Below are 27729 nucleotides of genomic sequence, written 5' to 3' on the forward strand. Positions count from 1 at the left end.
TTCAGTGTTACATTTTTAACCATGAAACAAAATCAGAATATTTTAATTTGTATGTAGTTAACTTGACAGACATTGTATATCAGCTAGGGAGACTGAAAGAGGTGAATTGGAGAATGACAAAAACTTCTCTGTTTTACAGCGAACTATTTAAAGTGTTTAGTTGACCAAAGACCTTCTGCTTACAGAAAGATTTATATCTCTAGCTCATAAGAGTTTTTAATTATTTCTAGAAATTTATTTTTGCAGCACATTTCTAAATGCTTTTAAAATAGAAAGTTTTAATATCACGATTAACTGGTCCAATATTATTTATGAGTATAATAAGTTAAAGTTAACACATCAGCATTTGTAATAATTTTATCAGTGCTATCTTCAAGCAAGCCCAACATTAATTGGTGTGCATATATCACACAATGAGATTTTAAAATACAGCAATTTATTGTAGCTTATTTCGGTTCTGCTGAGTAGACTGTGTGAATGTTAACAGGAGACCCAAATAACTTCTGTAGTGAGCCTGGGCAGGAGAACTAAATGGGCAGTGAGGATGCACCCTGAAGAGCAGCTTGAAGTGTGTGTACAGCTGTGGAGTGTTTGGAAACAAAAGTAAATTGGTATGCGGCAATTATAGACGAAGTGGCTTTTTATAAGCAAAAGCATCATGTAGCCTATGACTCAAAACTGAAAAACTGTAAACAATGATAAGCGATTTCATCAGCAGTTGTAGTCATAAGGCAAAAGAAAGGTGGCTAAATAGTAGAAAGCAGTGGGTCCCAGACTTCAGCATGCCTCAGAAACATCTGGCAGCTTGTTACAACTTAGTTATCTGGGCCCAACCCCCCAGTTTCTGATTTAGTAGATCTGGGACCCAAGAAATTCATTACTGACAAATTCCCAGGTGATGCTACTGCAGTCACATTTTGAGAACCACCAGCATCAAGTTAAATACCAGGTTTTTAGTCACAGCATATACGTGTGACTAACCTAACTGCATATCTTTAAATATATAAGATAACATGGGGGCCAGGTGCAGTGGCTCACGCCTGTAATCCCAGAACTTTGGGAGGCTGAGACGGTCAGATCACGAGGTCAGGAGATCGAGACCATCCTGGCTAACTCGGTGAAACCCCGTCTCTACAAAAAATACAAAATAAAAATTAGCCAGGCGTGGTGGCGGGTGTCTGTAATCCCAGCTGCTTGGGAGGCTGAGGCAGAAGTATGGCGGGAACCCAGGAGGCGGAGCTTGCAGTGAGCTGAGATTGTGCCACTGCACTCAAGCCTGGGCAACAGAGCAAGACTCTGTCTCAAAAATAAATAAATATAAATAAATAAATAAATAAATAAATAACATGATAGTAATATTTGACTCAAATATTATTTCCCTCTTGGCCTACTTAAAATGTTTCTTATTAAGTTATTCTTTCTGACTAGAGGGAGCTCAAATTCTATTTCTAGAATCTTTTCTTAGTACTTTAACAGATATGTTTTAAGTCCTAGAATCTTTTTTTTTTTTTTTTTGGAGACAGGGTCTCACCCTTTTGCCCAGGTTGGAGTGCCCTGGCATGACCACAGCTTACTGCAGTCTCAAACTGTCAGGCTTAGGTGATCCTCCCACTTTAGTCTCCCAAGTAGGTGGGACCACAGGTACACGCCAACATGCCCAACTAATTTTGGTACTTTTTGTAGAGAAGGGGTTTCGCCATGTTGCTCAGGCTGTTCTCAAATTCCTGGGCCCAAGCTATCCTCCCACCTCGACCTCCCAAAGTGCTGGGATTACAGGTGTGAGCCACCGCGCCCAGTTGAGTCCTAGAATCTCATCAAGAATAGATAAGTTCTGTAAAGTGATGCACCGATCTTGCCTCAAATATCCCTACCAAATGGTTATTCGGGCTGTGCATGAGCTCTGAGCATCACTCACCATTATTATTTTCGTGTGTGAAGAACCATGACAATGAGAAAGTTTTTTTTTTATTAATTGGGCTAAAATCTGTTTTCTGTAAGTTCTACCTATTGATCCCAGTTCTAGCTCCTGCAAACTATGAGTAATGGAAGGTATTATTATTAAGGTTTTCTGATTGTCTTAAAATAATTAGATATAGCCTCTCATCCTTCTACTATCTCTTTTTGGGTAAAGATTAGTATATCCATCAACCATTTCTTATAGATAAGATGTCAAGTCTCCTCACTGTCCTGGTTACCTGCCTTCTAAATTTTATACTCAAAATTTAACATAATTTTATAATACAGTAAAAATAATTCTAATGTAATAGAATTGTGTGGAAGTATAGAATTGTGATTAAGATCATATTCTATGACATCAGAGAAACTTGAATTTGAATCCCATCTTTGACCTTTTCTAGCCTTGTGGTCTTGGGAAAGATTTTTAGGCTCTTTCAGATTCCTTTGCCTCATATTTAAAACGGGGTTATAAAACCTACTCCATCTGGTGCTAAACCAAGAGAATTTAAAAACAACTATTTGAGGGGGCCAGGCACAGTGGCTCACAGAGGTAGTCCCAGCTTTGGGAGGCTGAGGAGTGAGGATCACTTGAGGCCAGGAGTTTGAGACCAGCCTGGCTAATGTAGCAAGACCCCTTCTCTACAAAAAATTAAAGAAAAGAGCCAGGCATTGGTGGCCCACACCTGTAGTCTCAGCTACTAGGAAGGCTGAGGCGGGAGGGTCGCTTGAGCCCAGGTTGAGGCTGCAGTGAGTCACGACTGTACCACTGCACTCCAGTCTGGGTGACAGAGCAAGGTCCTGTCTCTAAAAAAAGAAAAAACAAACAAACAAACAAAAAAAACAGGCATTTGAAAAGTAGTTAAGTCCTTAGGTGAACAATTACCATGAATACCCACCTACCTCTGCAACCTGTGGCAGAGCCTGAAGATTTGTTTGAGAGGGCAGATGGAAGGTCTCTGAAATGAGAGATGCTAGGTAGAGTTACAAGTGTGGGCACTGTCACCAAAACCACAGGATTATGTGATGATATGTAAACCAAATGCTGAATGCTGCAGCCCCCTCCCCCTGCTGGCCTCCCAGCACCCTGGTAACTAGACCTTTACCCTCTAGGTAGGAGACAGGACAACTTTTCTCCTAGAGCCTCACTGGCCTAGAGGAAAGAACTAAAGATAATGACATTAGTGGTTCCCCAACAAATGACTAGTCACTGAAGCTCAAAGTTGACAAGTGTCATGCACACACTCAAAGTTCCTTTCAACTTTTAATCCTTAAACATAAGCAGACAGCAAGAAGTACCAAACATCTGAAAAAAAACTTCTAATATAAAACACTGAAACAAAAACAAAGAAAAATAATTTTGAGGAAACATACACTATGAAGGGAAAGGAAAACTTTTTCAAAAGCTTATTATTATCCTGAAAGAAATAAGAGAATACAGTATATGAAACAAGAACAAGGCATTACAAAAAGAATTTCTGAAAACCAAAAAAAAAAAAAAAAGAGCTCTTGGAAATTTAAAACTATAATAGCAGAAATATAAGAAACCAATGAGGATTGGAAACTAAAGTTGATAAAATCTACATGGAAGTAAAGCAAAAAGACGGAGGTAGGGAAAATGGGAAAGAAAAGTAAGAAAATTAGAAGACTAGTCCAAGAGATCTAACATCTGACAAGAGGAGGTTCTGAAAGAGACAACAGAGAAAACACAGAGGAGAAAGTAAGTGATTAAATCATTTAGAATAATTTTCTGGAGCTGAAGGAAATAGGGTGCCTGATTGAATTGACCTCAGTGAATGAAAATAGTCTCACTTCAGGGCACATCACCGGGAAGCTTCCAAACCCTCTGAAACAAAGAGGAAATTCTGTAATACTTCAGAGCTAAAACAGGTTACATGCAATGAGTAAGAATTCGAATGGCTCCAACCCCTGAACAGCAATACTAGAAACAAGAAAACAGTGAAATGTGGCCTTCAGAATTCTGAAAGAAGGATTTCTGACCTAGAATTCTTTATCTAGCCCAACTATCATTAAGCCTAAAAGTAGAGTATAGACATTTGCAGACATGCAGGTTCTCCAAACATTTACTTCTCATGGCTGTCATCGTTAACATGCCCACTACCATCTTTCCACCTTTTTAATCCAAAGATAGACTGGCTCGATTAGCCTGACCTAGATTCCTAACTGTTCTTGGCTTTTCTTGACCATGTGCTGATGAAGTTCCTGCTTTCCTTTTCATGTCCCTGCTGCTGCATCAGCTGAGAATATATTTCATCCCCAAAAAAGTTTTGTGATTGGAATTTTTCCTGAGAACTGGAGATAGGCCATGGAAAGCTTTGAAACAAAAAATAGAAGCTGCCTGTCCTGGCCATAGTTTTTACAGGAGGTCCAATTTAGTTTAGAAGGGACCTGAATATGTAAAGCAAAATAAAATAATGTAGAAAAATAAGCCATGTGTTCTCATTAGTAAGCATCAATTTCCCTCTTCTGTGACTTACAGTGAAACTTTTTTTAAGTAGCAGGTTCAGAGTTCATTGCAAAGAGTTTAGAACTGGATTCCACCAATTTGTATCACATATCATAAGTGAATGTAAATAGACATTCCAGGAAGAAGAGAAGAAAGTTCCATGTTTAAGAAAGCTTACAAAACAAATAAATTACTGAAGATTTCTCAGAACTTTAAATGCACTGATGGACATTGTTAATCTCCTTTTGGGAAGCACAGTATACAATTGCCCAGTTGTATTGACTATGAAGCCTGTTTTTACAACACATCTTCTAACATCTGAAGGAACACACTGTTTCTCAGAAAAGTTTGGGAAATAATGATTTAGAATGAAGTGTGGGAGATTTAATGTGATTTTGCCTAAAGGGAAGTAAAAACTTTCCCAAATCTGTAATTTTATGGAAAAAAAAAAAAAAAGGCTTAGAATGCTTTTTACTTCACTTATAGTTTCTTGGTGAGAAAAAAATGATTATATACATGTGCTAAAGTGTTCTAGATCTCAGATGTGCTGAACTTCAGTCTTGATTATATTTCACTATAGAGAGAAAAATATTTATTTCACTAACTTTTGGGTACTTGTAGTTGGTAGTTCATTTTGCCATAATAATCTCTACGGGAAAAAAATAAAAAAGTTGAAGGAATCTGTTACAGGTTTCTCACACTTTCTACTTTAAATACCAACTTAAAATGCTGGCAGTCAGTAGAATGGGGTTTAATACTTTTCTGCTCTCTCTGATTAAGTTTAGTGTAAAAATATGTTGGGCAGGGTTTGAGTCAAGATGAGTCAAGATGAATATTGATAATTCTATTTTAGTTTCATTTCCATGGTATTATTGATATATAATACATCTGTAGAGTTTCTTAGTTTCCTGCTTTGGGTTTTTTTAAGCTTATTATGAATAGTTAACATTTAAAATTCTAAGCAGTTTATTTATGTTGAGCCCTTCCAGATAGGCTTTTACATTATAAAATTATTTTAGCTATTACTCTCATTTGTATGTTGCATAAATCTTTTTCTCTCATTTACACATTTTAGTTTCAACTGCCTCTGAGGGAGCATCTTCCTTTTCTCCTTTATCCATGTCATCTCCTGATTTAGCCTCTCCAGAGAAGTCAGCTCATCTCTTATCCCCGATTCTGGCTGGACCTTCCTTCTGGACTTTGTCCCATCAACAGTTGTCTTCTACCTCCTTTAAAGAGGAAGATAAGACAACCAAGCTGCATCACTCCTTTGCTTCTAGGGGCCCAGTGTCTTCTGATGCAGAGGAAAATGATAGCCTCAATCTACTGGGAATTCTTCCAAATAACTCTGACTCTGCTAAAAAGAATGTAAGTCATATTTCTAGTAGGCACTGGGGAGAGTTTTCCACCCAAAATGTAGACCAGTTCATCCCTCTGTCCTGCTCTGGTTTTCAGTCAACCAAAGACTTCCCCAGGGAACCTGAAGCAGAGAATTCCATTAGTGTTCTTTTAAGGGAGGTAAAATGTGCAATCGCTAGATTACATGAAGATCTGAGCACAGTGATCCAAGAACTTAATGTCATCAATAACCACCTGATGAGCATGAGTCTGAATAGTTCACAAATAAGCCAGTCCTCGCAGGCCCCCCAGTCTTCTGAGGGGAGCTCGGATCAGATCTAATCATCACAATGTCTATTTTTGATAGAACTCGTGTGGTTCCACTTCCCCAAGACTTAATATTGTATAAATTCATATTACTATGGCAAAAAAAAAAGGGGATGGTTTAATTTTTCCTTCTCAGGTTTATTAACAAGTATCTTTCAAACTAATAATTTCATTTGGGTGGTTTATTTTTTAAAAGGGAAAGATGTCACCTTTGATAATTTCAGATTTGGATATTAGTTCATTTGAAACAGAAGAGAATTTCATTCTTTGATGCTCTGTACCTCAAATGGGTTAAGTATTAGTGAAAATTGTGGTAGGACCTCAAACTGCAAATGACTATTCAAGAGCTTTTGGATAAGGAGGCAGAAAGAAGCTCTTTACCTTTCAACTGTATGGAGCTTGTTAACAAGCCTCTGAGGTGACCTAGGAGGATCGAGCTTGGGGTATACATTTCACACGTTCTTTTGCAAGTTTTAGGTTCTGCAAACCAAGGGCCAGAAATGTTTTCTTTCTTCCAGAGGCTAGTGTTGGGAGTTAAATGGAAACAAGCAGGACATGGGGCAAATGTTTTTACTGTCCATGTATATTGCAAAGTGAATTCAAATCCATCCTTTCATTCTATTTTAGAAAATAAATTTGATATTTTTCATCTTATGTGTATCTTTTTAATTCATTAAGACAGCCTTTCAAATAGAAATGTCTCAGTTCTTTATGGGCAAAACAATCCAATTTGGGGATTACAGGCCAGTGATTCCCAACCCTGCTGCACACAGGAATCACCACAGAAACTTTTTTGCTGTTGTTGTTTTATATTTGTCTGAGAGAATAGTGTAATGGGCTCCATGTGCCCACCACTCAGTTTCAACAATTACCAACTCAAGGCTAAAATAATCCTGATTATTTTGAAGACATACGAAACATTTTAAAAATATACTAATGCCAGGGTCCTGCTCCCAGACAAATTGAAACTGGTTTTCGTCATGCAGACTGGATTAGGAGATAAAGGAATTGTCAGTGAAAGGATTTTAAAGCTGGAGGAATTTGGCGTGGTTGAAGAATGGCAAGAAGGCTGGTGTGGCTGGAGTGAAGTGAGGAAAGGGGAGAGTAGACAGAGATCAAGGTCATGGAGCAAAGATGACAGATGACATAGGTTCTTAAAAACCACTGTTAGAGACTGGGCGTGGTGGCTCACATCTGTAATCCCAGCACTTGGGGAGGCCAAGGCAGGTGGATCACGAGGTCAGGAGTTCAAGACCTGCCTGGGCAAGATGGTGAAATCCCAACTCTACTAAAAATACAAAAAAAAAAAAAAAAAAATTAGCCGGCATGGTGGCGGGCACCTGTAATCCCAGCTACTCGGGAGGCTGAGGCAGAGAATTGCTTGAACTCAGGAGGCGGAGGTTGCAGTGAGCCGAGATCGCGCCACCACCCTCCAGCCACTGGGCAACAGAGTGAGAATCCATCTCAAAAAAAAAAAAAACAAAAAAAAAAAACAAACATTGTTTGAGATTTTGGCTTCTACTCTGTGAAAATAAAAATTAGGATAGAGTTTAGGATATAAAATGATACGTGACCTTTGATTCCTTTTTTTTTTTTTTTTTTTTTTTTTTTTTTTTTGAGACACAGTCTTGCTTTCTCACCCAGGCTGGAGTGCAGTGGCGCAATCTTGGCTCACTGCAGCCTCCACCTCCCGAGTTCAAGCGATTCTCCTGCCTCAGCCTCCTGAGTAGCTGCATTACAGGTGCCCGCCACCATGCCCAGCTAATTTCTGTATTTTTAGTAGAGACAGGGTTTCACCATGTTGGACAGGATGGTCTCAATCCCTTGACCTCATGATCCACCCGCCTTGACCTCCCAAAGTGCTAGGATTACAGGCGAGAGCCACTGCACCTGGCAACTTTGATTCTAAATGATTGCTCTTGCTTTGGCAGGAGAACTGGTACAAGAACATGAGGTGAGGCAGGTAAACCACTTAGCAGGCTGTTGCAGGTATCCAGATGAGAACTGATGATGGCTCAAAGCAGGGAGGGCATAGTGAGGGTGAGTGAGAAGTTATTAGTTCAGGGATTCACTAATGGTTTGGACAAAATATTTATAAGAGAAAGAAGAGTCAATAACAAATTCAAAGTATTGGACCAAGCAACTGAAATTCAGAAGACATTGCCATCAACTGAGGTGAGGAAGGCTGTAGGTAGAGAAAATTTAGAGACATTCAATTTTGGATGCGTTAATTTCAATTATCTGTTAGATAGCCAAGTAGGCACCTGGATGTGAAAGCCGAGTTTGCGAGGGAGTCTACATTGGAACAGAGGCAGGCAGTTAGGATTTGGTGGTTATTTAAAACTATGAGAAGAAATGAAATGCCCAACGGACTAAGCTTGATCATGGAGAGAAGTCGAAGGCCTGAGCCCTAGGCCATTATAACAAAGAGATTAAGAAAAAGTTGGAGAGCCAATGAAGGAAACTGAGAAGAAGCCATCACCCAGGTAGAATTAAATAATAGCTTGTTGTTTTTGGAAACCAAGAGTATACAGTTGTACACTGAATATATGCCCTTTACATAGATTCACCAATTGTTAACATTTTGCCATGTTCACCTTATCTCCCTCTGTTGCTAAACATGTTTATATATGCATTATATTGATAGAGAGACATGTTCTACTGAACTATGCGAAGGTAAGTTGCAGACATTTTGATACTTCACAACACTTAGGTGAACATACTAATTACATGATCAAGGGTAATTATTATCCGACTTACCTTCCAGTTTATCATTTCTCTCTTCAGCTATGTCTAGTCCATTGTCAAATCATCCATCAGGTTTTAATTAGGTCATTATATTTTTTATTTCTAGAATTCTACTCGGTTCTTTTAAAATTTGCTATAGCCAACAGACACATGAAAAAAATGCTCATCATCACTGGCCATCAGAGAAATGCAAATCAAAACCACAATGAGATACCATCTCACACCAGTTAGAATGGCGATCATTAAAAAGTCAGGAAACAATAGGTGCTGAAGAGGATGTGGAGAAATAGGAACACTTTTACACTGTTGGTGAGACTGTAAACTAGTTGAACCATTGTAGAAGACAGTGTGGCGATTCCTCAAGGATCTAGAACTAGAAATACCATTTGACCCAGCCATCCCATTACTGGGTATATACCCAAAGGATTATAAATCATGCTGCTATAAAGACACATGCACACGTATGTTTATTGCGGCACTATTCACAATAGCAAAGACTTGGAACCAACCCAAATGTCCATCAATGACAGACTGGATTAAGAAAATGTGGCACATATACACCATGGAATACTATGCAACCATAGAAAGGATGAGTTCATGTCCTTTGTAGGGACATGGATGAGGCTGGAATCCATCATTCTCAGCAAACTATCGCAAGGACAAAAAACCAACCACCACATGTTCTCACTCATAGGTGGGAATTGAACGAGAACAGTTGGACACAGGAAGGGGAACATCACACACCGGGGCCTATCGTGGGGTTGGGGGAGTGGGGAGGGATAGCATTAGGAGATATACCTAATGTAAATGACGAGTTAATGGATGCAGCACACCAACATGGCACATGTATACATAGGTAACAAACCTGCACTTGTGCACAGGTACCCTAGAACTTAAAGTATAATTTTAAAAATAGAAATTATGAAAGAAAATATACAACTTGTTACCATTTTGAAAATAAATATCATGTATTTTATATACATGGAAAATGTTAATATTGGTTGCCATTGGTGGTAAGATTGTGAGAAATTACTTCTTTCTTTACACTTACCTATATTTTCTAATGCATTAAAAACTTTGGGTTCTCAAAAAATAAAAATTAAAAAAAATAAAATAAAATTTGCTATAGTTTTATAAGTCAATGTTTATTGCAGATATTTTCAAATATATCTTTACTATTAAGAATATTAACCAAACTAGTATAGAATTCTTACTGGTAAGAATATTAGGCTGGGCATGGTGGTTCATGCCTGTAACCCCAGCACTTTGGGAGGCCGAGGCGTGAGGGTCACTTGAGCCTAGGAGTTCGAGAGCAGCCTGGGAAACACAGCTAGACTGTGTCTCTGCAAAAAATAGAAAATCTGTCCAGGCATTGTGGCATGTGCCTGTGGTCCCACCTACACAGGAGGTTGAGATGGAAGGATTGTTTGGGCCTGGGAGGTTGAGGTGGCAGTGAGCTGTGATCACACCACTGCACTCCAGCCTGGGTGACAGAGTGAAACCCTGTCCAAAAAAAAAAAAAAGAATATTAAGTAAGCTAGAGAGTATTCTTACCAGCAAACTAGTAATAATCATTTAATATATGCATTTAAGATTATAAATAGCTTAAATGTATACCTGCATCCCACAAAGCCCTTAAAGTTGAAATATAATTCACGTACCATAAAATTTACCTTTTTAAGGTGTATAATTCAGTGATTTCTAGTGTATTCACAAGGTTGCACAGCCATCACCATTATCTAATTCCAGAACATTTTCATCATCACAAAAAGGTACCTCATCCCCATTAGCAGCTGCTCCCCATACCTGCCTCCTCCAAGCCCCAGCAACCATTCATTTACTGTCTGCTTCCATGAATCTGCCTACTTTGGCTATGTGATACAAATGGAATTATATAATATAGCTTTTTGTGTTTGACTTCGTAGCATAATTTTTTGAGATTCATTCATGTTTTAGCATGTAGCTGACATTCTTTTTGTGGCAGAGTAACATCCATTGTATGGATATACCACGTTTTGTTTATCCAGTCATCAGTTGGTGAACATTTGGGTTGTTTACACTATTTGGCTATTGTGAATAATGGTGCTGTGAACATCTTTGTGACTGTGTTTCACTTTTCTTGGGCATATACCTAGAAGTGGAGTTGCTGAGTCATATGGTAACTCTTATGTTTATTTTACTGAGGAACTGCCAAACTCTTTTCCAAAATAGCTCTACCATTTTACCATGAGTTTTGGTATGCAGTATTTTCACTGTCTTTTGGCTCCAAATATATTCTAATTCCTATTATGAAGAAGTAGAGAGGTATACTTCCTAACTTCCATGCATACTGATAAACTAATAACAGCAAAAGTTCTTATTTTTTGTCAGTTTGATATCTCTGCTGTTTTGTGCTCATGGTGTTGTATTTCCTTGTGTGCCTGATTATCTTTGACTATGTGCTGGTCATGATACTTGAAAAATTATTTGTATGAATAATACAAGAACCTGCTTTTTATTCCTGCCAAGTGCCTGGTGTACTGCCACACAGGTTAAGTCAGTTAAGGTCATGGCTTAAAGTTCTCTAGAATACGTAGGTTAATCTCAGACTTAAATTCCTCATAAGAGTTGGTTTATCTCCAATTCATTCTCACTGCATAGCTATTAGATTTCCCTTTATTGTAAGGAGCATCTCATGTTAGACTTCCCACCTTTATGAAGGTGATTTCTGTTCTTTCACCATCAAAATGGAGGTTGGAATTTGTTGGACTCAGCAAATGCCTTTAGGGAAAAGTGGCTTCTGTGATCGTTTACCTATCAGGTGCCTGAGTACCTACTATTTGTAAGGCTCTGTACCAGGCCCTTAGAATACAAAAGGGAATGCAAATAAACTTCTTTATAAAATAAAATAAGAGTTAAATAGGAAGACATCTTCCATGGGCTTTCTCCATACATCTGGGAGATCTGCCAGTGGATTCCTAGGGAGTTACTACTGGGATGCAGCATCCCCTTTTTGCACTGGCTGTAAAATTTCTTAGCTGTACATTGCTAAGAGTGGAGAAGGTAAAAACTTCCAGAGACAACCTTTCCTCCCTCCCCATCCCCCTAACCAAAAGGTGCTGCGTTGGGTATCTTGAATACTCAGAGAAACCCCAGAAATAACTGAGGCAGCCAAAACTATCCCTTTAAGAAACTACCTTACTTGCTGTGAGCTCACTACATGCACATGGTAACCTCAGATATTAACTAGATTTTAGAGCGCTCATATATTTTAATGCAACCATGCAAACATGTGTTAATTAATATAATTAACAAGCGCTTATTTGAGCCTCTATTTAGCCAATTCCATTAAATGAAGAGAACAAAGTTGGCTTAAATTAAGAGTGGCTGTATTCTGATTGACTTGGTAATTATCTTAGATTAAAAATACTTCATTAGATGTTATTCTCTTAAGTACTTTGGAACTTGAGGATCCTATTTTATAAGGCAGTTATAAAGATATTTTACAGTTTGCTTACTGTCGAATTACTGATGTGTTCATTCTTTAGATATGTATTAAGCACCTATGATGAGTAGGCAGTTTGCTAGACACTGGGACACCATAGTGGGCAGGACGGGCGTGCTCACTGTCTTCAGAGCTAGTTCAGTGGAGACACAGACAGCTAAGTGGGTAGTTACTGGCAATGTGTAGGTCCTATAAATTTGGGAGCACAGCGTGGTGTGGCAGAGCCTGATAAAGCGCGACAACCAACTCCAACTGGGGCCTGAGGGGATGCTGCGTGGAGGAAATGAAGTCCAAATGGAATCCTGAAGGATAACCAGGATTCAGTCCAGCAAAATGAGTTAGGGGAGAGAGCTTTTTAGGCAGAGAGGACAGCATGTTCAAAAGCTGGGGGCAAGAGAGCACTGGATTAGCTTGAATACAGGATGGACAAAACTCATGGTGCGTGAGAAATTTGAATCGCCGTAGTTTCAGATTTTATGCAGTGACACAGTAGGTGATGGTTAGGTGACCTGTGCAGACTGAATAAAAGAAAAAGACTGAGTGACAATTAAATGGATCGTATCGAAAATAGAGTGTCATAGAAATCTGGAGACTAAAGAGTTTCCAAAATCCATTCCAAATGAGTTCATTGTGACAATGGTTTGCCCTGAATATGCAAGGAGTCCCTCCTTTTGTGTGCTTTCATTTTAAAGAGAAAGGGAATACTGAGAACAACTGGGTGAATCAGTTACACATTCAATATACTGTGGACTGGTTTTCTAGGTTTTACTTTATTTTTAATAGAGTAGATTCTGAGATGTGATAAAAAGGGTTTAGATGTGTAGATTTGAGAGATTTTTATTTCTCGCAGAACACCAAGTAACTTGAGGAGGCCAAGCATATTATTGTGAAGCCAGAAGATATGTGCCACCTTTTATCAGCAGGCAGGCTTAGAAAAGAGAAAATTGGCTCAGAAGAAACTCGGTTTTCAAGATGATTTTGTTTGGTAATTTTGAATTCTGTTTTCTCACTGACGGTGCAGAAAGTTCTCAAAGATATGGTAATTATTGCAGAATGATGGCTTCAGGCATTTGCAGCTATTCAAACAGTAAAATTCCATTATAACATACCACCGTCTACGTGTTCACTCGGGCTGCAGTTGAGAACTTGTCCCCTATACTGTATACTACATCTTTCTTGTAACACAGAACTCTATAGCATGGAGGAGGAGACATCCTAGAAGTTGAATCACAGAGGGCAAAGATAAAGGAGTATTATTGCATTCTGTATAGCAGATGCCACATGGTCAGGCTAAATCATTAAAATACCGCCCGTACATTTTTTGGTCCAATATCCTGTTGGGTCTGTGCAGAGTTCTTAAACAGTTGCACAGTCAGAAATTGGATAAATTATACTTCCTTCACATTTCTGTTCTTATAGTTCATTTATTTAACTGAAAAGCTTTCAGCACATCATAAAGGTGGTAAAAGCAATGTTGAACACTATATATCAGCTTGTCTGCTGATAAGGTGAGCATTTTTTATTATTCACTATCACTGATTAAATCAACCATCAATAAAATTAGCAAATCATCAGTCCATATTGCTGCTGAGGTGACAATGTATGAAAAGTCTACTTCGTTTTTATGTTTTGGTTCATCTCACAGGTTATTATTCATAAATATTGTTCTGATTCTAATTCTGAATCTAGTAAGATGAGTCCCCCTATAGAATATTTGGGATTTAGAAAGCATTCTAATTGATTTAGCAAAAGCCTCTTGGACAGAATTAGAAGTCTAAGCTATTGGTAGCCTGGAAAATCTACCCCTTCAAAATAAAAGACATGGACTTACAAAGATGAACAGAAAGGCCATTCCAGGTGGAGGGACCGGCAGGTCTAGCAAAGGTGAGACGTGAGCACGTCCGTCCAGGCCTGCCGCAGGCCACAAGTGGCCAGACTGCCACCCAGGGACGGTGTCTGTGGGAGATGCTTTCTGAGTTCCAAAGGATGGATGAACAGCTTGGAGACATTCTTACTATTAGAAATGAATATCTCTTCAATTTCGTTACTACTACTGAATGCAGCCTCTGCTCTAGGTGCTTAAGATGCATTCGTTAATAAGATATTTTTTTAAAGCCCTGCCCTTGTGGAGCTTGCATTCTCGTGGACAGGAGAGAGACAATCCACAGTAAACACAATAAATAAGGGAGTTATGTAGCATATTATTAGCAACAAACATGTGCCATGAAGATACCAGAGCTGGGAAGGGATAGAAAGGGCTGGGCGACTGGAGGAGGCTTACGGTTTGGTAACACTTGGGCAAAGACTAAAGAAGGTAAAGAGTTTGCCATAAGGATCTCTGGGATGTACGTTTCAGGTGGGGGGTACAGCTAGTGCAAAGGCCCTGCTTATAGCTGAGATATTCACAGACTAGCAGGTAGCTAGCATGTGTGGAATGGGATGTGGCAGGAGAGGATGGCAGAGAGGTAAGGGGGTGGGGGCTTCTAGGCCACCATAAGGCCTATGGTCCCACCCTGCGAGAGAGGGCGTATTGGAGCTTTTGAGCAGAAGCATGATGAGTTGTGTGGAGTGTTTCAAAGGCTCCTACTGGCTCTTGTGTTGAGAACGGACTGCAGAGGCCAAGGCAGGACAGGGAGGGCAATTAGGAGACTGCTGGGTGCATGCTATGTGCCATGCATTATTTTAAAAGTACTTTACATGTATTAACCCACTCAGTCCCCACCACAATCCTTTGAGGTAGGGACTACTATTATACCTATTTTGTTTTATTATACCTACTTTATAGGTATAATAGCGCCTTTAAAGGAAATTGAGGCACAGAGAGTCTAAGCAACTTACCTACGGTCACCCAGCTACTAAGTGGCAAAGTTGGGATTCAGATTCAGAGGCCACCCTCTTAGCCACAACAGGGCATGAGAGAGAGCACACACTGGAAGAATTTCTCACGTATAGGTTCAAAGGGATTAAACAAATGGATGGCAGGGCTGGATGAGAATCTTGGATTCTATTTCTGGATTACACATGTACTTCTTTGGACAGATGAATTATTTTGTTCGGTTCCTAACAGAATGTGCCTAACAGCTATCAATCCCTGAAGCAGGTATCGCTGCCAGGATTATCATTAACAAGATTATCATCTTATCTAAATGTCGTGAAAGAATCACTTGCATCTGTGTAGCATTTTGTAGATATCAAAGCACTTTTGCACACATTTTCTGTTTTCAACCTCACAACAAATCATGAGCTCATTATCTTCCTCCCAGCCTCTCCTCTGCTTTTCTCTTTCTGGTAATGGCACCAGTAGCTCCAGACGCCACTTGGGTCTTTCCTCTTCCTCTCTCCCCAACATCCAGTTCCTGGGCCCTGTTGGTCTGTTCTGTCTTCTCTGGGTCTCATTCCTGCCCCCTCTGTACCACTCACCTGGCCATCACCCTAGTTTAGGCAAATAGAGACCTCACTCCTTTCTACTTCTAGTCCTTTCCCACCATGCTGCATATTACCGCGGGCAATGCTCTTGACCTCTCACCACCAAACAGACCTCCCTCGAGCAACCAGCAAACAAAGGCCATGGCTTGACATAAGCTAGAGGCAGTAGGGTGAAAGAGGAGAGATGGAAAAAAGTTGACAGACATAAGAGAAGTGGAAAAGGTTCCAGGACTCAGAGATTGGTTAAAAATGCGGGGTGGCCCATCAGAAAGTAGGCAAAGGATATGAACAGACACATCTCAAAAGAAGACATTTATGCAGTCAACAAATATATGAAAAAAAGCTCATCATCACTGGTCATTAGAGAAATGCAAATCAAAACCACAATGAGATACCATCTCATGCCAGCCAGAATGGCGATTATTAAAAAGTCAGGATACAACAGATGCTGGGGAGGCTGTGGAGAAATAGAAATGCTTTTACACTGTTGTTGGGAGTGTAAATTACTTCAACCATTAGGGAAGACAGTATGGCGATTCCTCAGGGATCTAGAACCAGAAATACCATTTGACCCAGGCATCCCATTACTGGGTATATACCCAAAGGATTATAAATTATTCTACTATAAAGACACATGCACATATATGTTTACTGCAGCACTATTTACAACAGCAAAGACTTGGAACCAACCCAAATGCTCATCAATGATACATTGGATAAAGAAAATGTGGCACATATACACCATGGAATATTATACAGCCATAAAAAAGAATGAGATCATGTCCTTTGCAGGGACATGGATGAAGCTGGAAACCATCGTTCTCAGCAAACTAATACAGGAACAGAAAACCAAACACCGCATGTTCTCACTCATAAGTGGGAGTTCAACAATGAAAACACATGGACATGGAGAGGGGAACATCACACACCAGGGCCTGTTTGGGGGTGTGGGGGGGCAAGGGGAGGGAGAGCATTAGGACAGATACCTAATGCATGCAGGGCTTAAAATCTAGATGACGGGTTGATAGGTGCAGCAAACCACCATGGCACATGTACACCTATGTAACAAACCTGCACGTTCTGCACATGTATCTCAGAACTTAAGGTTAAAAAAAAAAAAAAAAGAAAGAAAGAAAAACTTAAAAAAATAAAAATAAATGTTAAAAATGGGGTTGAAGCCAGGTGCAGTGGGGCCTGTAGTTTTAGCTACTCTGGAGACCGAAGCAGGAAGATTGCTTGAGCCCAGGAGTTCAAGGCCACCCTGGACCACATAGTGAGACTGTATCTCTAAATAGGGATGAGCTCCAAAATTCCGGTTTAATAATAATAATACTAGTTGACACTTGATGAACACTAACCACGTCGTGAGCATGTTTTAATCCTCTTAACGACCCTACCAGGAAGGTATTAGATCGTCACGTTGTATATGAGAAAACAGAGACTAAAAAGAGCTAAGGAACTTGTCCAGGGCCACACAGGCAGTAGTCAGGGTCAAAGCCAGACCTTGAACCATGGTCTTGCTTAGAGCCACACACTGCCTCACAGTTGGTGCCACTGGCTGGGCTACGCACACGGGAAGAAGGGGAGCGGGTCCAGCCGGGCCATGCCTTGCTTCTGCCTTCCACCCCTGCCCCTCAAGTCTCTCCTGGTCTCGGGCTGCCCCAGTCCCACTGTCAGAGCTGCTGGGTTGCAGCCGCACCCAGACCCTCTGGATCTTCTTTCGGTGGCTCCTGTTTGTGAAGGGTTGTCTGCCTCCTCCCATACTCCCCCACCCCTTCCCTGCCCCTTTCATGTCAAGACCCAAATTAGCAGAGGCTGGGACAGGAGCAGAACATTTTTAGAGCTGGTTTGGAGATGAAGAGCCTGTCCCAATTTCTCTTTCTCACCTAATCAAACCTTGAAAATGTCACGGAGCCCCCACACGCTTTAATTGGGGACTATTGTCACTGCTTCACCCTAGGGGAGAATTTTCCTTTACTACAGTGGGGTCTCTGTCTCTGGAGTATGTAATATGCTCCTGAAAATCACACAGAGCAACCCAGAAATAGCCAACAGAGACTAAAGGAAAAAAAACATGAATTCAGAGACATAAAGCAATAATATGTCCATACTCCTGAAAAATAAAGTGGGGGCACTTAGTAGTGTCTCTTTAGCGGTTAGTTTCATCATCCTGTGCTGCTGCTGGGCGTCTGCTTTCCCGCCACACGCATTGTATAGGGGTGTGCCCAGGAGGGCCCCCAACCCCCAAGGAGCAGCTTCTGTTAACGCAAAACCTGTTCTGTTCCACCTGCGCACGCCCTCGCCACCTCCCCAAAGCCAAAAGTCGGGGGGAAATGAGAAACAGCGCCTCACTGGATTAAGCCAAATGTGAGGGTAAACACAGTGTGAAAAGCACCAATTCCAAGGACAAAGTGAACCAGCAAAAGAGGAAAACAAGCCCATCACCCCGCGCCAGTGAGAAGGCCAGGTTTAGCCGTTCTCACAGGAGAACAGATCTAACTCCTGGGGACGAGCACCGCGGAGAGCTTCTCTCCATTTCACAAGGTCAGAATGGCAAGTCAGTAACAGACCCACACAGACAGCACCAGCTAGCAGCTGGAAAGCCTTTGGAGAAAGCACCGATGGGACCTCACTGAGAAGCTGATTGGAGGCTGACAGAGGCGGGCGGGCGGGGCCGGAGGTTGGTCTTGCTGGCAGGCAGGGAGGCATGGTCTCCAGGGGCAGGCCCAGCAGGCTCACTGCCTCGTTGTTCCCCCTGGGGCTGTCAAGGAACCATTTAGCCAAAACTGCCCTGTGTTCATATGTGCAGGAGGAAGGGACACTTACAGAGACACAGGGGCTGCCCCTCCAGCCCTGTCCGTCAGATCCTCATGTGTACCCCAAAATAAATAGGAGCCACCGGAAGCTGTGCGACCTGCAGGGGGATGAGCTTTCCCAACCCTCTCCACAAAGGCCGCCCAGCAGAGGGTGTGGCCTTTCCACTGAGCTCCGCTCCTGACCACGGCTTGTCCTTCCCAGGGGAATTTGTCTGCAGCTCAACAGATGGGTGCCAGTGTACTCACTTGTCTGTGGGGACCACTACTGAGTGTGCTTCTGCCACCTCTGCCTCTAAATTGTCATTGCTGTATTGATGAGGATGGCTGCAATTATCGCCTTAACCAACCGTGGTCCCCGTCAAGGACAGGAATGGTGTGCGGCTTAGGAACAAGGGGGTCCCACAGCTCTTACCTGCTGCTTGGTGGGGGTGGGGTGGCTGCCAAGCCTCATCCAGGGGCCTGTAGCTCTCTGCTTTATTTAGTTTATTTTACTGTAAGAAGCTCTGGGAGGAAAAAGTGAACCTACAAGTTAGCGGGATACACTGGTGGTTTGCCTTAGAAGGTTTCCACTGCTCAGTCTGGCCAAGTCCCCGGGCCTTGTGCTTCCTGACATTTGTGGAGCACTCTACAGTCGGGAAAGCACGTACCACAGCTCCGTTTGGCCTCATTGTTCCCTGGAGAGCTAGGCAGAGGAGGAATGGGAGACTCAGAGAGGCTGGGTCACTGGCTCAAGGTCACACAGCTCTGAGCAGCGGGCTGGTGCCTCCCTCAGGATTTCTGATGCGAGCCACATCTTAGTCATCTGGGCTGCTGCAACAAAATGCCATTGGCTGGGTGGCTTGTAGACAAGAGAAATGTAGCCCTCACAGTTCTAGAAAACTTCTCATTAAAGCCTCACGAGGCAAGAAAGAGGGTGAGAGAGCTTTCTGGGGTCTCCTTTATAAGGGCACTAATCCCACATGAGGGCCCCACCCTCGTGACCTAATTATACCCCAAAAGCCCCACCTCCTAATGTCATCGCATTGTAGGCTAGGATTTCAACATCTGAATTTGGGAGGGACACATTCAGTCCATAACAGGAGGCATCCTCTCCGGCTGGTTATACGGCCCCCAGCCCCTCCCCTAGCACAGGGAAGCATCTAGATTTGGTCAGCTGCCAACAAGTCAACATGGAGTCTCTGCCCTTAAAATTGTCTTCTATATTCTTCTTTTTTTTTTTTTTTTTTGAGACGGAGTCTCACTCTGTCACCCAGTGTGGAGTGCAGTGGCGCAATCTCGGCTCACTGCAAGCTCTGCCTTCCAGGTTCATGCCATTCTCCTGCCTCAGCCTCCCGAGTAGCTGGGACTACAGGTGCCCGCCACCACACCTGGCTAATTGGGTTTTTTTTTGTATTTTTTAGTAGAGACAGGGTTTCACCGTGTTAGCCAGTAAGGTCTCGATCTCCTGACCTCGTGATCTGCCCACCTCAGCCTCCCAAAGTGCTGGGATTACAGGCGTGAGCCACCGCGCCCGGCCTCTATATTCTTAACCTCGTAGATTAGTTTTGTTTAAGCCGTCGACATATTTCATCATCTCTAATATATAGAAATTAGTGTTTTTATGTGGCTCATTAATCTTGGCTTCTTCCTCTAAGAAGGTCGAAGTTATTGGAAATGATGTTACACAAAGCCAGGACCCCTCAGAGTCTGCAGATGAGCCGAAGCAGGAGGGTGGTTATCACTGATTTCATCTAGACGCCTCAATGACAATCGGGAAGAGGGTGAATTTCAGTGACTAATGTCCTGCGGTTTGCGGCGATGCTGTTCTGCCGTTTACCATTAGAGCATAGCAGTGTTTGCCACTTTCCTAGCATGTGACCATTACCACATGGAAAAATAAATACAGATGTTTCAATATTAATAGACAATCGATTAATTCATTAAAATTGCAAATGTTAAAGAGTTTGTAAATAACCCTGGGAGTGGGACAGGGTTGGGAGTGAGCACGTGTCTTTCCCCGTGATTTCTCTGCTGGAGGAATGCCCAGGTCTCCGGGCCTTGCGGAATGTTCCTCTATCCCTTGGGCAACGCAGCGGCACTCGCGGTGTGATACGGTAAGAACACCATCTTCACCACAGCTCTTTGGGGACAGAGGCAGGGGACGGGGGGAACTTCCAGTGGGAATACTGGTGTTACCAGAAACGTCACCAAAGCCCTCGGCCAGAGGCTGAGCTGTTCTGTTTGCTGCAGGGCTCTGGTTTTGCAGAGGAAGAGGGCTGTTGTCACTGGGAACCAAGATGAGGGGTTCCAACAGCAGAGGGAAACCAAGTACACCACGATGGCCCTTGTGCTAGTTCCCTGGGGCTGCCCTAACAGGCAGCCACCGACTGGGGGACTTAAAATACCAGTTGCTGATTCTGTCAGTTCTGGGAGCCTGAGATACAGGCGTCGGCAGGCTCGGTTCCCTCTGAGGGCGTGAGGGAGAATGCAGCTCCCCCTCTGTTGCCACTCTCCTGGTGACAGTGGCAGTCCATGCCTTGGCCTATGAGTGCACCGCTCAGTCCTCTGCCTGGCAGCAGCCTTCTCCTGGTGCCTCTCCACATCATTCCCTATGCACGTGGCGGTCTCTGCATCCAAATTTCCCTTTGATAACAGCACCAGGAGATTGACTTAGGGCTCACCCCATGACCACATCTTAGTTTTATTACCCTTATAAAGACCCTGTTTCCAAATAAGGTCACATGCAGAGGCACCTGGGGTTGGAGCTCCAGCATATCTTTTCTGAGGAACACAGTTTGACCTGTAACCCTTTTCCCACAGGCAGCCTCTCCTCTACTCAGATGTGAACAAACACATCAATAAAAGCAGGCACGTCCCCCGGGAACTCACCAGGCTTGGCCTGGCTCTGATCCCAGGAGAACTCAGTGTAACCCAAGGCCGGCCCTTCTGTGTGGCTTTGTCACCATTCGGAAATGACACACAGGTGTGGGAGGCACCTGCTTCTGGAAGGCACAGTTCTTGGGATCAGACCATCCTGGTTTGAGCCCAGGCCCTGACACTTCCTTGCTCTGTGGCCCCAGACCATACTCAGCCTTTCCAGGCCTCTGTTCCTTCGACTGCCTCAGAAAGTCATCGTACCCACCTTGCCTGGTTATTGTGAGAATAAAAGGAAATCATGCTTACAAGATGCCCTGCACATAGCAGATGCTCAAAAAATATTAATTGCCTTCTCCCATCTCCGTGATTCCCACATCTCGCATAGTCCTGGGATTTTAGGTTGACCTGACACTGTTAGATGATTCTGCAACACGCATGTGCTCCTCCAGCTGAATTTGCGGTTCCATTAATTCACAAGGAGGAGCATTTTGGCAAAGCCAGTGCCTGGCTTTTTGGCATACATCAAGGGTACCAAGCCACTGATGGGCTGCCTTCTTTGAAAAGGATATAGGCCAAACACCAGGCCTGGAACTGATGGACTGTCTCAGCATCTCTCCAGGTCCCACCTTGCGTGAGCCTTTGTGTCTGCTGTACAGAAATCAATTGCCCTGCTCCAGGGAGCCTGCATCCCAAGGAGTAGCATTCAGAAGAGAACAGCTGTGCCAGGGCGGCGTCCCTCTGCTCAGGGGCTCTAACGCACTCTCACCTCCCAACCCCCGCCCCAGGGCAGATGAGGCTGTCACCTGCTTCAAAATGATGCTTGTTGGGAGGGCTGCCCCTTGCTGGGGTCACCGCCACCTCACTTTTGTAGGTTCAGAAACACTCACTTTATCAGCCTTTCCAGAGGGGCTCAAGCCCAAAGAGTGTGGACTGGAATAGCCCAGATCCAAAGACCGCTTCACGGGCCAGGGAAGTTTCTGGCTCCAGACTCTCTAGATGTATTCATTTGTTTATTCTGTCACTCATGCAGTGCACACCATGGAAGGCTAAGCACTTTCCCACGTTAACTCACTTAATCCTAAACATAATCCAGACAGGTGGTGTCAGCCTCCCTCTTACAGATGGGGAAACTGAGGTTTGAAGGTGAAGTGATTTTCCCACATGCTGCTCTTGTGGTGAGTACAGGGTAAAGTCAGGAAGAGCACGGGAGACCAGGGAGAAAAGCCGTGGGAAGAGGAGGCTATGGGGGACAGGAGGCGGGTGTGGTCGCACCGACTGAAAACCTACGGGGCACCTGTTCAGCAGGACAATACGTGAGCGTTTTAGGGACTATGAACTGCTGCCCGGCATCTTCCCACCTCTTTAAGGCATCTCTAGCTAACCACAGATGTGTCCCCCAGAAAGCAGGCCCTTCTCAAAATCCTTAACCCAATGCCTTCATCAGCTTTTGCAAAGTTATGGTTGGGAGCAAGCCCGATTCCCGGCAGCTTATAGCACTCACGGTTTGTTTCTGACTCGGGGTAAACATCAGCACTGTCGGATGAGGCTCTGATTCACATCTCCATCTTTCCAGGATCCGGGCTGAAGGAGTGGCCACGTTCTCATGGCAGAGGAGAAAGAAAAACGGTGGGACCGCATGACGACTTTTAAAACTTCTTGCAAGTGTTGCTTCTCTCCTATTTTCTTGGCCAAAGTGAGCCATGTGGCGAAGCCGGCTGTCACTGGGGCAGAAAATAATTGGCAATATAAACTAGGGTCTCAGGTTATTGATACTGCTGGTCTCCATTTTCTAGTTCACAAAATGGAAGTTCCCTCCCAATGAGGCACTTACAAAGATTAACTGAAATACGGCCAGCAGCACAGTACATTGTAAATTGACTTACAATTTCCTAGTGCCTAGCACAGTGGCTGACATAGAGTGGGTGCTCAGTAGACATTTGTGAAACTTCATTCATCAACCAATATTTACTGCACACCTGCTCTGTGCCAGGAACTATTCTAGACTATTCTAGGCTAGCTTTTAGGATCTAATAGAGAACAACTGACAAGCAAGGTCTCTGTTCTCGTGGATCTCATGTTCCAGTTAGTGGGAAACAGACAACAGACAGCTAAGAACTTCAGAGAGTGGTAAGAGCTGTCAAGAAAATGAAGCAGAATTAATAAGAAACAGGGTAGAGAGTAAAACTAATCTGGCCAGGCGCAGTGGCTCATGCCTGTAATCCCAGCACTTTGGGACGGATTGCCTGAGCCCAGGAGTTCAAGCTCAGCCTGGGCAACATGGAGAAATCCTATCTTTACCAAAAAAAAAAAAAAAAAATGAAAATAAATACAAAAATTATCCAGGTGTGGTGGTACATGCCTGTAGTCCCAGCTACTCAGGAGGCTGAAGCAGGAGGATCACCTGAGGAGGAGAGGTTGAGGCTGCAGTGAAACGTGATCACGCCACTGCACTGCAGCCTGGGCAACAGAGTGAGGCCCTGTCTCAAACAAATAAGACTAATCAAGAAAGACTCCTCCAGACAGGGAACTTTGAGCTGAGATCTGCACGATGAGGAGCCAGTCTTGAAAAGATAAAAGGTAACAGCATCCTGGGCAGAAAGAGGATCCTGCGTGCAAAGGCCCTGAGACCAGGACAAGTTATGAAGGCCACTCAGGCAGGGGTGTCCTGAGCGCATGGCAGAACCACACAGAAGGACGTCAGAGACGCATGCAGGGACCCTCATCCCTTTTCTAGTCTCTTGCTGTCCTTTCTAGCACATAAGTCCCTTAAGGACAGGGCCACCAGAACCTAGCGCAGTGCCTGGAGCATCCCAAACATCTGGGAAACACCTGCTGGGGAAAGAATTCCATCAGGGTGGGACAATGGCCACACCAGAGACAGAGCTGCCTGTGCCCTGGAGAGGGCTTCTGAAGCTCTGGCCCATTCTCTCCTTCTCATTCTCCTGAATTCCCTGTCTCCTAGAAACTTCTGTCACTCCGTGGCATCAGCATCACTTGGTGACATGTTACAATTTTCAAAATTACAGCTGAGTTTATATTACTTTGCACAGTGGCTGCTTTCTAACAACCTAGAGAAAAAGCCTCTCTTATAAATAAGCTCTCTCCGAATCACGGTGTGGAACGGGCTACAACTAATTCCATCCACTGTACACCGATGGGCTTCAGCTCTGCCTCCAAACCATGGCAGCCGCTGACCTTGGCTGGGTTTCAGGGTGACCTTCACTTTGAGGACATAGATCTTGCTACCCACACACAGTGGAGTCACATCATAAGACACCTAACTCCATCTGCATACGTCAGTGATACCTGCCTGCAGAAGAGGAGAGAGTGATTTAAATAACAACAGTGAAGGCATGCCACAGAAAGCTGAACCCGGAGGTGTGACTCAGGGTCCCGTGAGGCCCTGCTGCCTCTCCTGGTGTGAGCATCCCTCCTTCCTCAGTCTGCAAGATCCTTATGTTTAAAGCTCAGGGAGGTTTGAAGACACCTATTCTGCAAGGAGACGCATTCAGTACCCACGTGAAGGACAAGTGGATCCGGCTGGACTGTTGAGAGCCAGGATGGCAGTCTCAGCGTGAGGCCTAAGGGGGCTGGGGGGAAGGGCAGGGAGCTGTCACTATAGCTTATAGCTGAGTCATGTCTGCTATTCGGGCTCACTTCAGAGCAAGTCCCTGAGCCACTTGTGCAGAGACAGGTGGTGGGGAGACGGGATGAAGCCTGTGTCTTTAGCTGGGAGTTTGAAGACATAGACGCTGGCCCTGGCTTGGCATGAGCCAAGGGACGCAGCTGTGCATGAGGGCCTGTGGGGTGTGGGCTCAGACCCTCTGTGGGCCCTTCCAACTCTGCCATTTCTGTGACTCTGCAGGGAGGTGTTGGGAAATAGGCAGGACGGTGTGGGCCTGCTGTAGGAAGGTGGAAAACTACAGGTGATCTTTCCCCTGCCTGACTAGTGGGTGGAGACCACTTCTGGGTCAAAGGAGGCATGGAAGTTCGCCCATCAGGCCCTCCCCAGCAAAACTGGGAGGAATTAGCACCCACCCAAAAGGAATCGGCCTATTCCAAACATGCCTTCAAGAGGGGCCGCTTCTGAGGTCTGTTCCGCAGAGGACCAGGCCAGTGATGGTGAAGCCGGCCACCTTCCTGGCTCAGGAGCTCCTCCTCACCCACGGCTTCTGTTAGCATCCCATGTCCTGGAGACGGCGAAAGCAGAGCTGAGCGGGCAAGGAGTTGGGTCCAAGCAGGGCCAGGGCCCAGCAGGAACATTAGGAAGTATCTCAAGCCTCAGGTGGGGTGGGGCACGGCCCCTCCTGCCCGAGTTCTCTTTTTACCAGATGGAAGGTCTTGGCTGAGTTGTCCAGGTTCTTGGCATATTGAACAAAGAATTGAACAAAACGCACAAACAGTGCAACAAAAGAACAGAGTAAGGAAGGTACAGACGTGTCGAAGGGCGAAAGTGCAATCCACAGAGTGGGAGCAGGCTGGAGCAAGTGGGTTTTATCAAACTGCAAATGTTTGGTAACACCCCAGGTGCCCTTTAGAGGCCTCCAATTGGTTACACCCTATGAAGGATTGGCTTGTGACCAATCAGAGGCTGAAGTGGAGACTGACTTACGGCCAATCAGAGGCTGAGGTGGAAACTCCCGCCTTGTTATGACAGGAGGGAGGGTGTGGCCTGTGTGCTGACCAATCTTGCCTAGAACTGGCTGCACCTGTTGTTCTTTTGCTTCCGCCTTAATAACCTTGGTTACCCTAATTGCCTCATTCTCCTGCCTCTTCTGGGAAAGAGAGTGTTGGGAGCAGGCTGGGTGGGCTGAGGGAGAGCAGGCCTATGGTGGCCAGAAATGGCTCCCTGCAGAGGCTGCAAGGCCGGCCCAAGCACCAGGTCAAGAATGCCAAATGATTCCACCAGGGCTGGAAGGGGGCCAGGGACTGCAGAGCAGCATGGCTGGAGGGTGAGCCTGGAGTGAGGGTGCACCTTGAGCGAGGGCACACCTGGAGCGAGGGTGCACCCAGCCCAGAGCCCTCCCGAGGGGCTGCTCTTATGGCCTTGTGGGGGTGGGCCTAAGCCATAAAAGCAACAGCGAATCCAAGCGGGAGGGGACTTGGGACAGAACTAGGATTTCCCAAGCACCTACACTGTGGGAGGCACCATACAGAGATTCAATTCCACGAGTCGTGGACCCACGCGGTCCAGCCTCTGAGTAGTCACAGATAAGAAGTCCAATCCAAATTGTCAGAAGTGATAATAAAGCAATTCTCATTCTTACCCGGACTTCTCTTTAGGCAGATGCAGCTGTTCCTTCTGGGCTTTGGAGATCCCTGTTCTCCCACCCACACTGCTCCTGGGCTGCCCATTTGCCAAAGCCCCACCACTCCCAAGTCTCCACCTCAGCCTTTAGGCTTCAGCCACACTCCTCTTCCTCCTGCTGGGCTGGATTCAGACGGGCAGGCCCGGAGCCCTAAAGACTGGAGACTGGAGCGAGGCCGCCCAATGCCAGGCCCAGGTGGGCGCCATCATCGCATGAGGGCTGGGAGAGCCCAGAGCAGGCAGGTGCAGGCCCTGAGCCAGGACTACAAGCAGGAGAGGAGAGGGAGGGCAGGAGGTGGAAGGCAGGCACGGTCACCCGTGGCCCATTTGTGAGCCTGTAAGGTGCTGCCTTCCCCAGCTATGGTGAGGAAACTAGGTGCAGAGAGGTTAGGAGTGGCCCAAGATCACCCAGCCAGCAAGAGTGAGTGTCAGGAATTGAATTCAGGTCTGTCTGAAGCCAAGGGTGTGTTCCTGAAACTTCATTATCTACACTTCCTATCAGAGAAGAGGTGCAGAGAGAAGGAAGCTAGAGCTTAAGGGGTATGTGTGTGTCTTTGTGTGTATGTGTCAGGTGGGTGGGGCGGAGGGGAGCATGAGGAAGATGAGACAAGGTCATCAGAAAGGAGAAGGATGCCAGGCACAGTGGCTCACACCTGTAATCCCAGCACTTTGGGAGGCCGAAGCAGGTGGGTCACTTGAGGTCAGGCATTTGAGACCAGCCTGGCCAACATGATGAAACCCCATCTCTACTGAAAACACAAAAATTAGCTGGGCATGGTGATGCGCGCCTGTGGTCCCAGCTACTCGGGAGGCTAAGGCAAGAGAATCACTTGAACCTGAGAGGCAGAGATTGCAGAGAGCCAAGATCATGCCACTGCACTCCAGCCTGGGCCACAGAGTCAGACTGTCTCAAAAAAAAGATGGAATTGCTGAGGGAAGGGGAATGAGGTTGAGGGAAAGAGAAAAGACAGACATTTGGAAGCATAAATCTCAATGCCAGACATTT

At 44.4% G+C, this 27729-nt stretch overlaps 1 protein-coding gene across 3 annotated transcripts in view; it reads left to right on the plus strand.

Annotated features, from left to right (window-relative positions):
* ENTHD1 (ENTH domain containing 1) overlaps positions 1-6734 on the plus strand; it is a 149375-nt gene extending 142641 nt beyond the window's left edge. For all 3 annotated transcript variants that reach the window (XM_050805856.1, XM_050805857.1, XM_050805858.1), the window contains one exon: positions 5496-6734. In XM_050805856.1, coding sequence (XP_050661813.1) covers positions 5496-6100 — 605 coding nt within the window. In that variant the 3' untranslated portion in view covers positions 6101-6734. The remainder of the gene's footprint in view (positions 1-5495) is intronic.
* Positions 6735-27729: the final 20995 nt, after the last annotated feature.

This window comes from Macaca thibetana, chromosome 10 (assembly GCF_024542745.1).
Source record: "Macaca thibetana thibetana isolate TM-01 chromosome 10, ASM2454274v1, whole genome shotgun sequence".
Lineage (NCBI taxonomy): Eukaryota > Metazoa > Chordata > Mammalia > Primates > Cercopithecidae > Macaca > Macaca thibetana.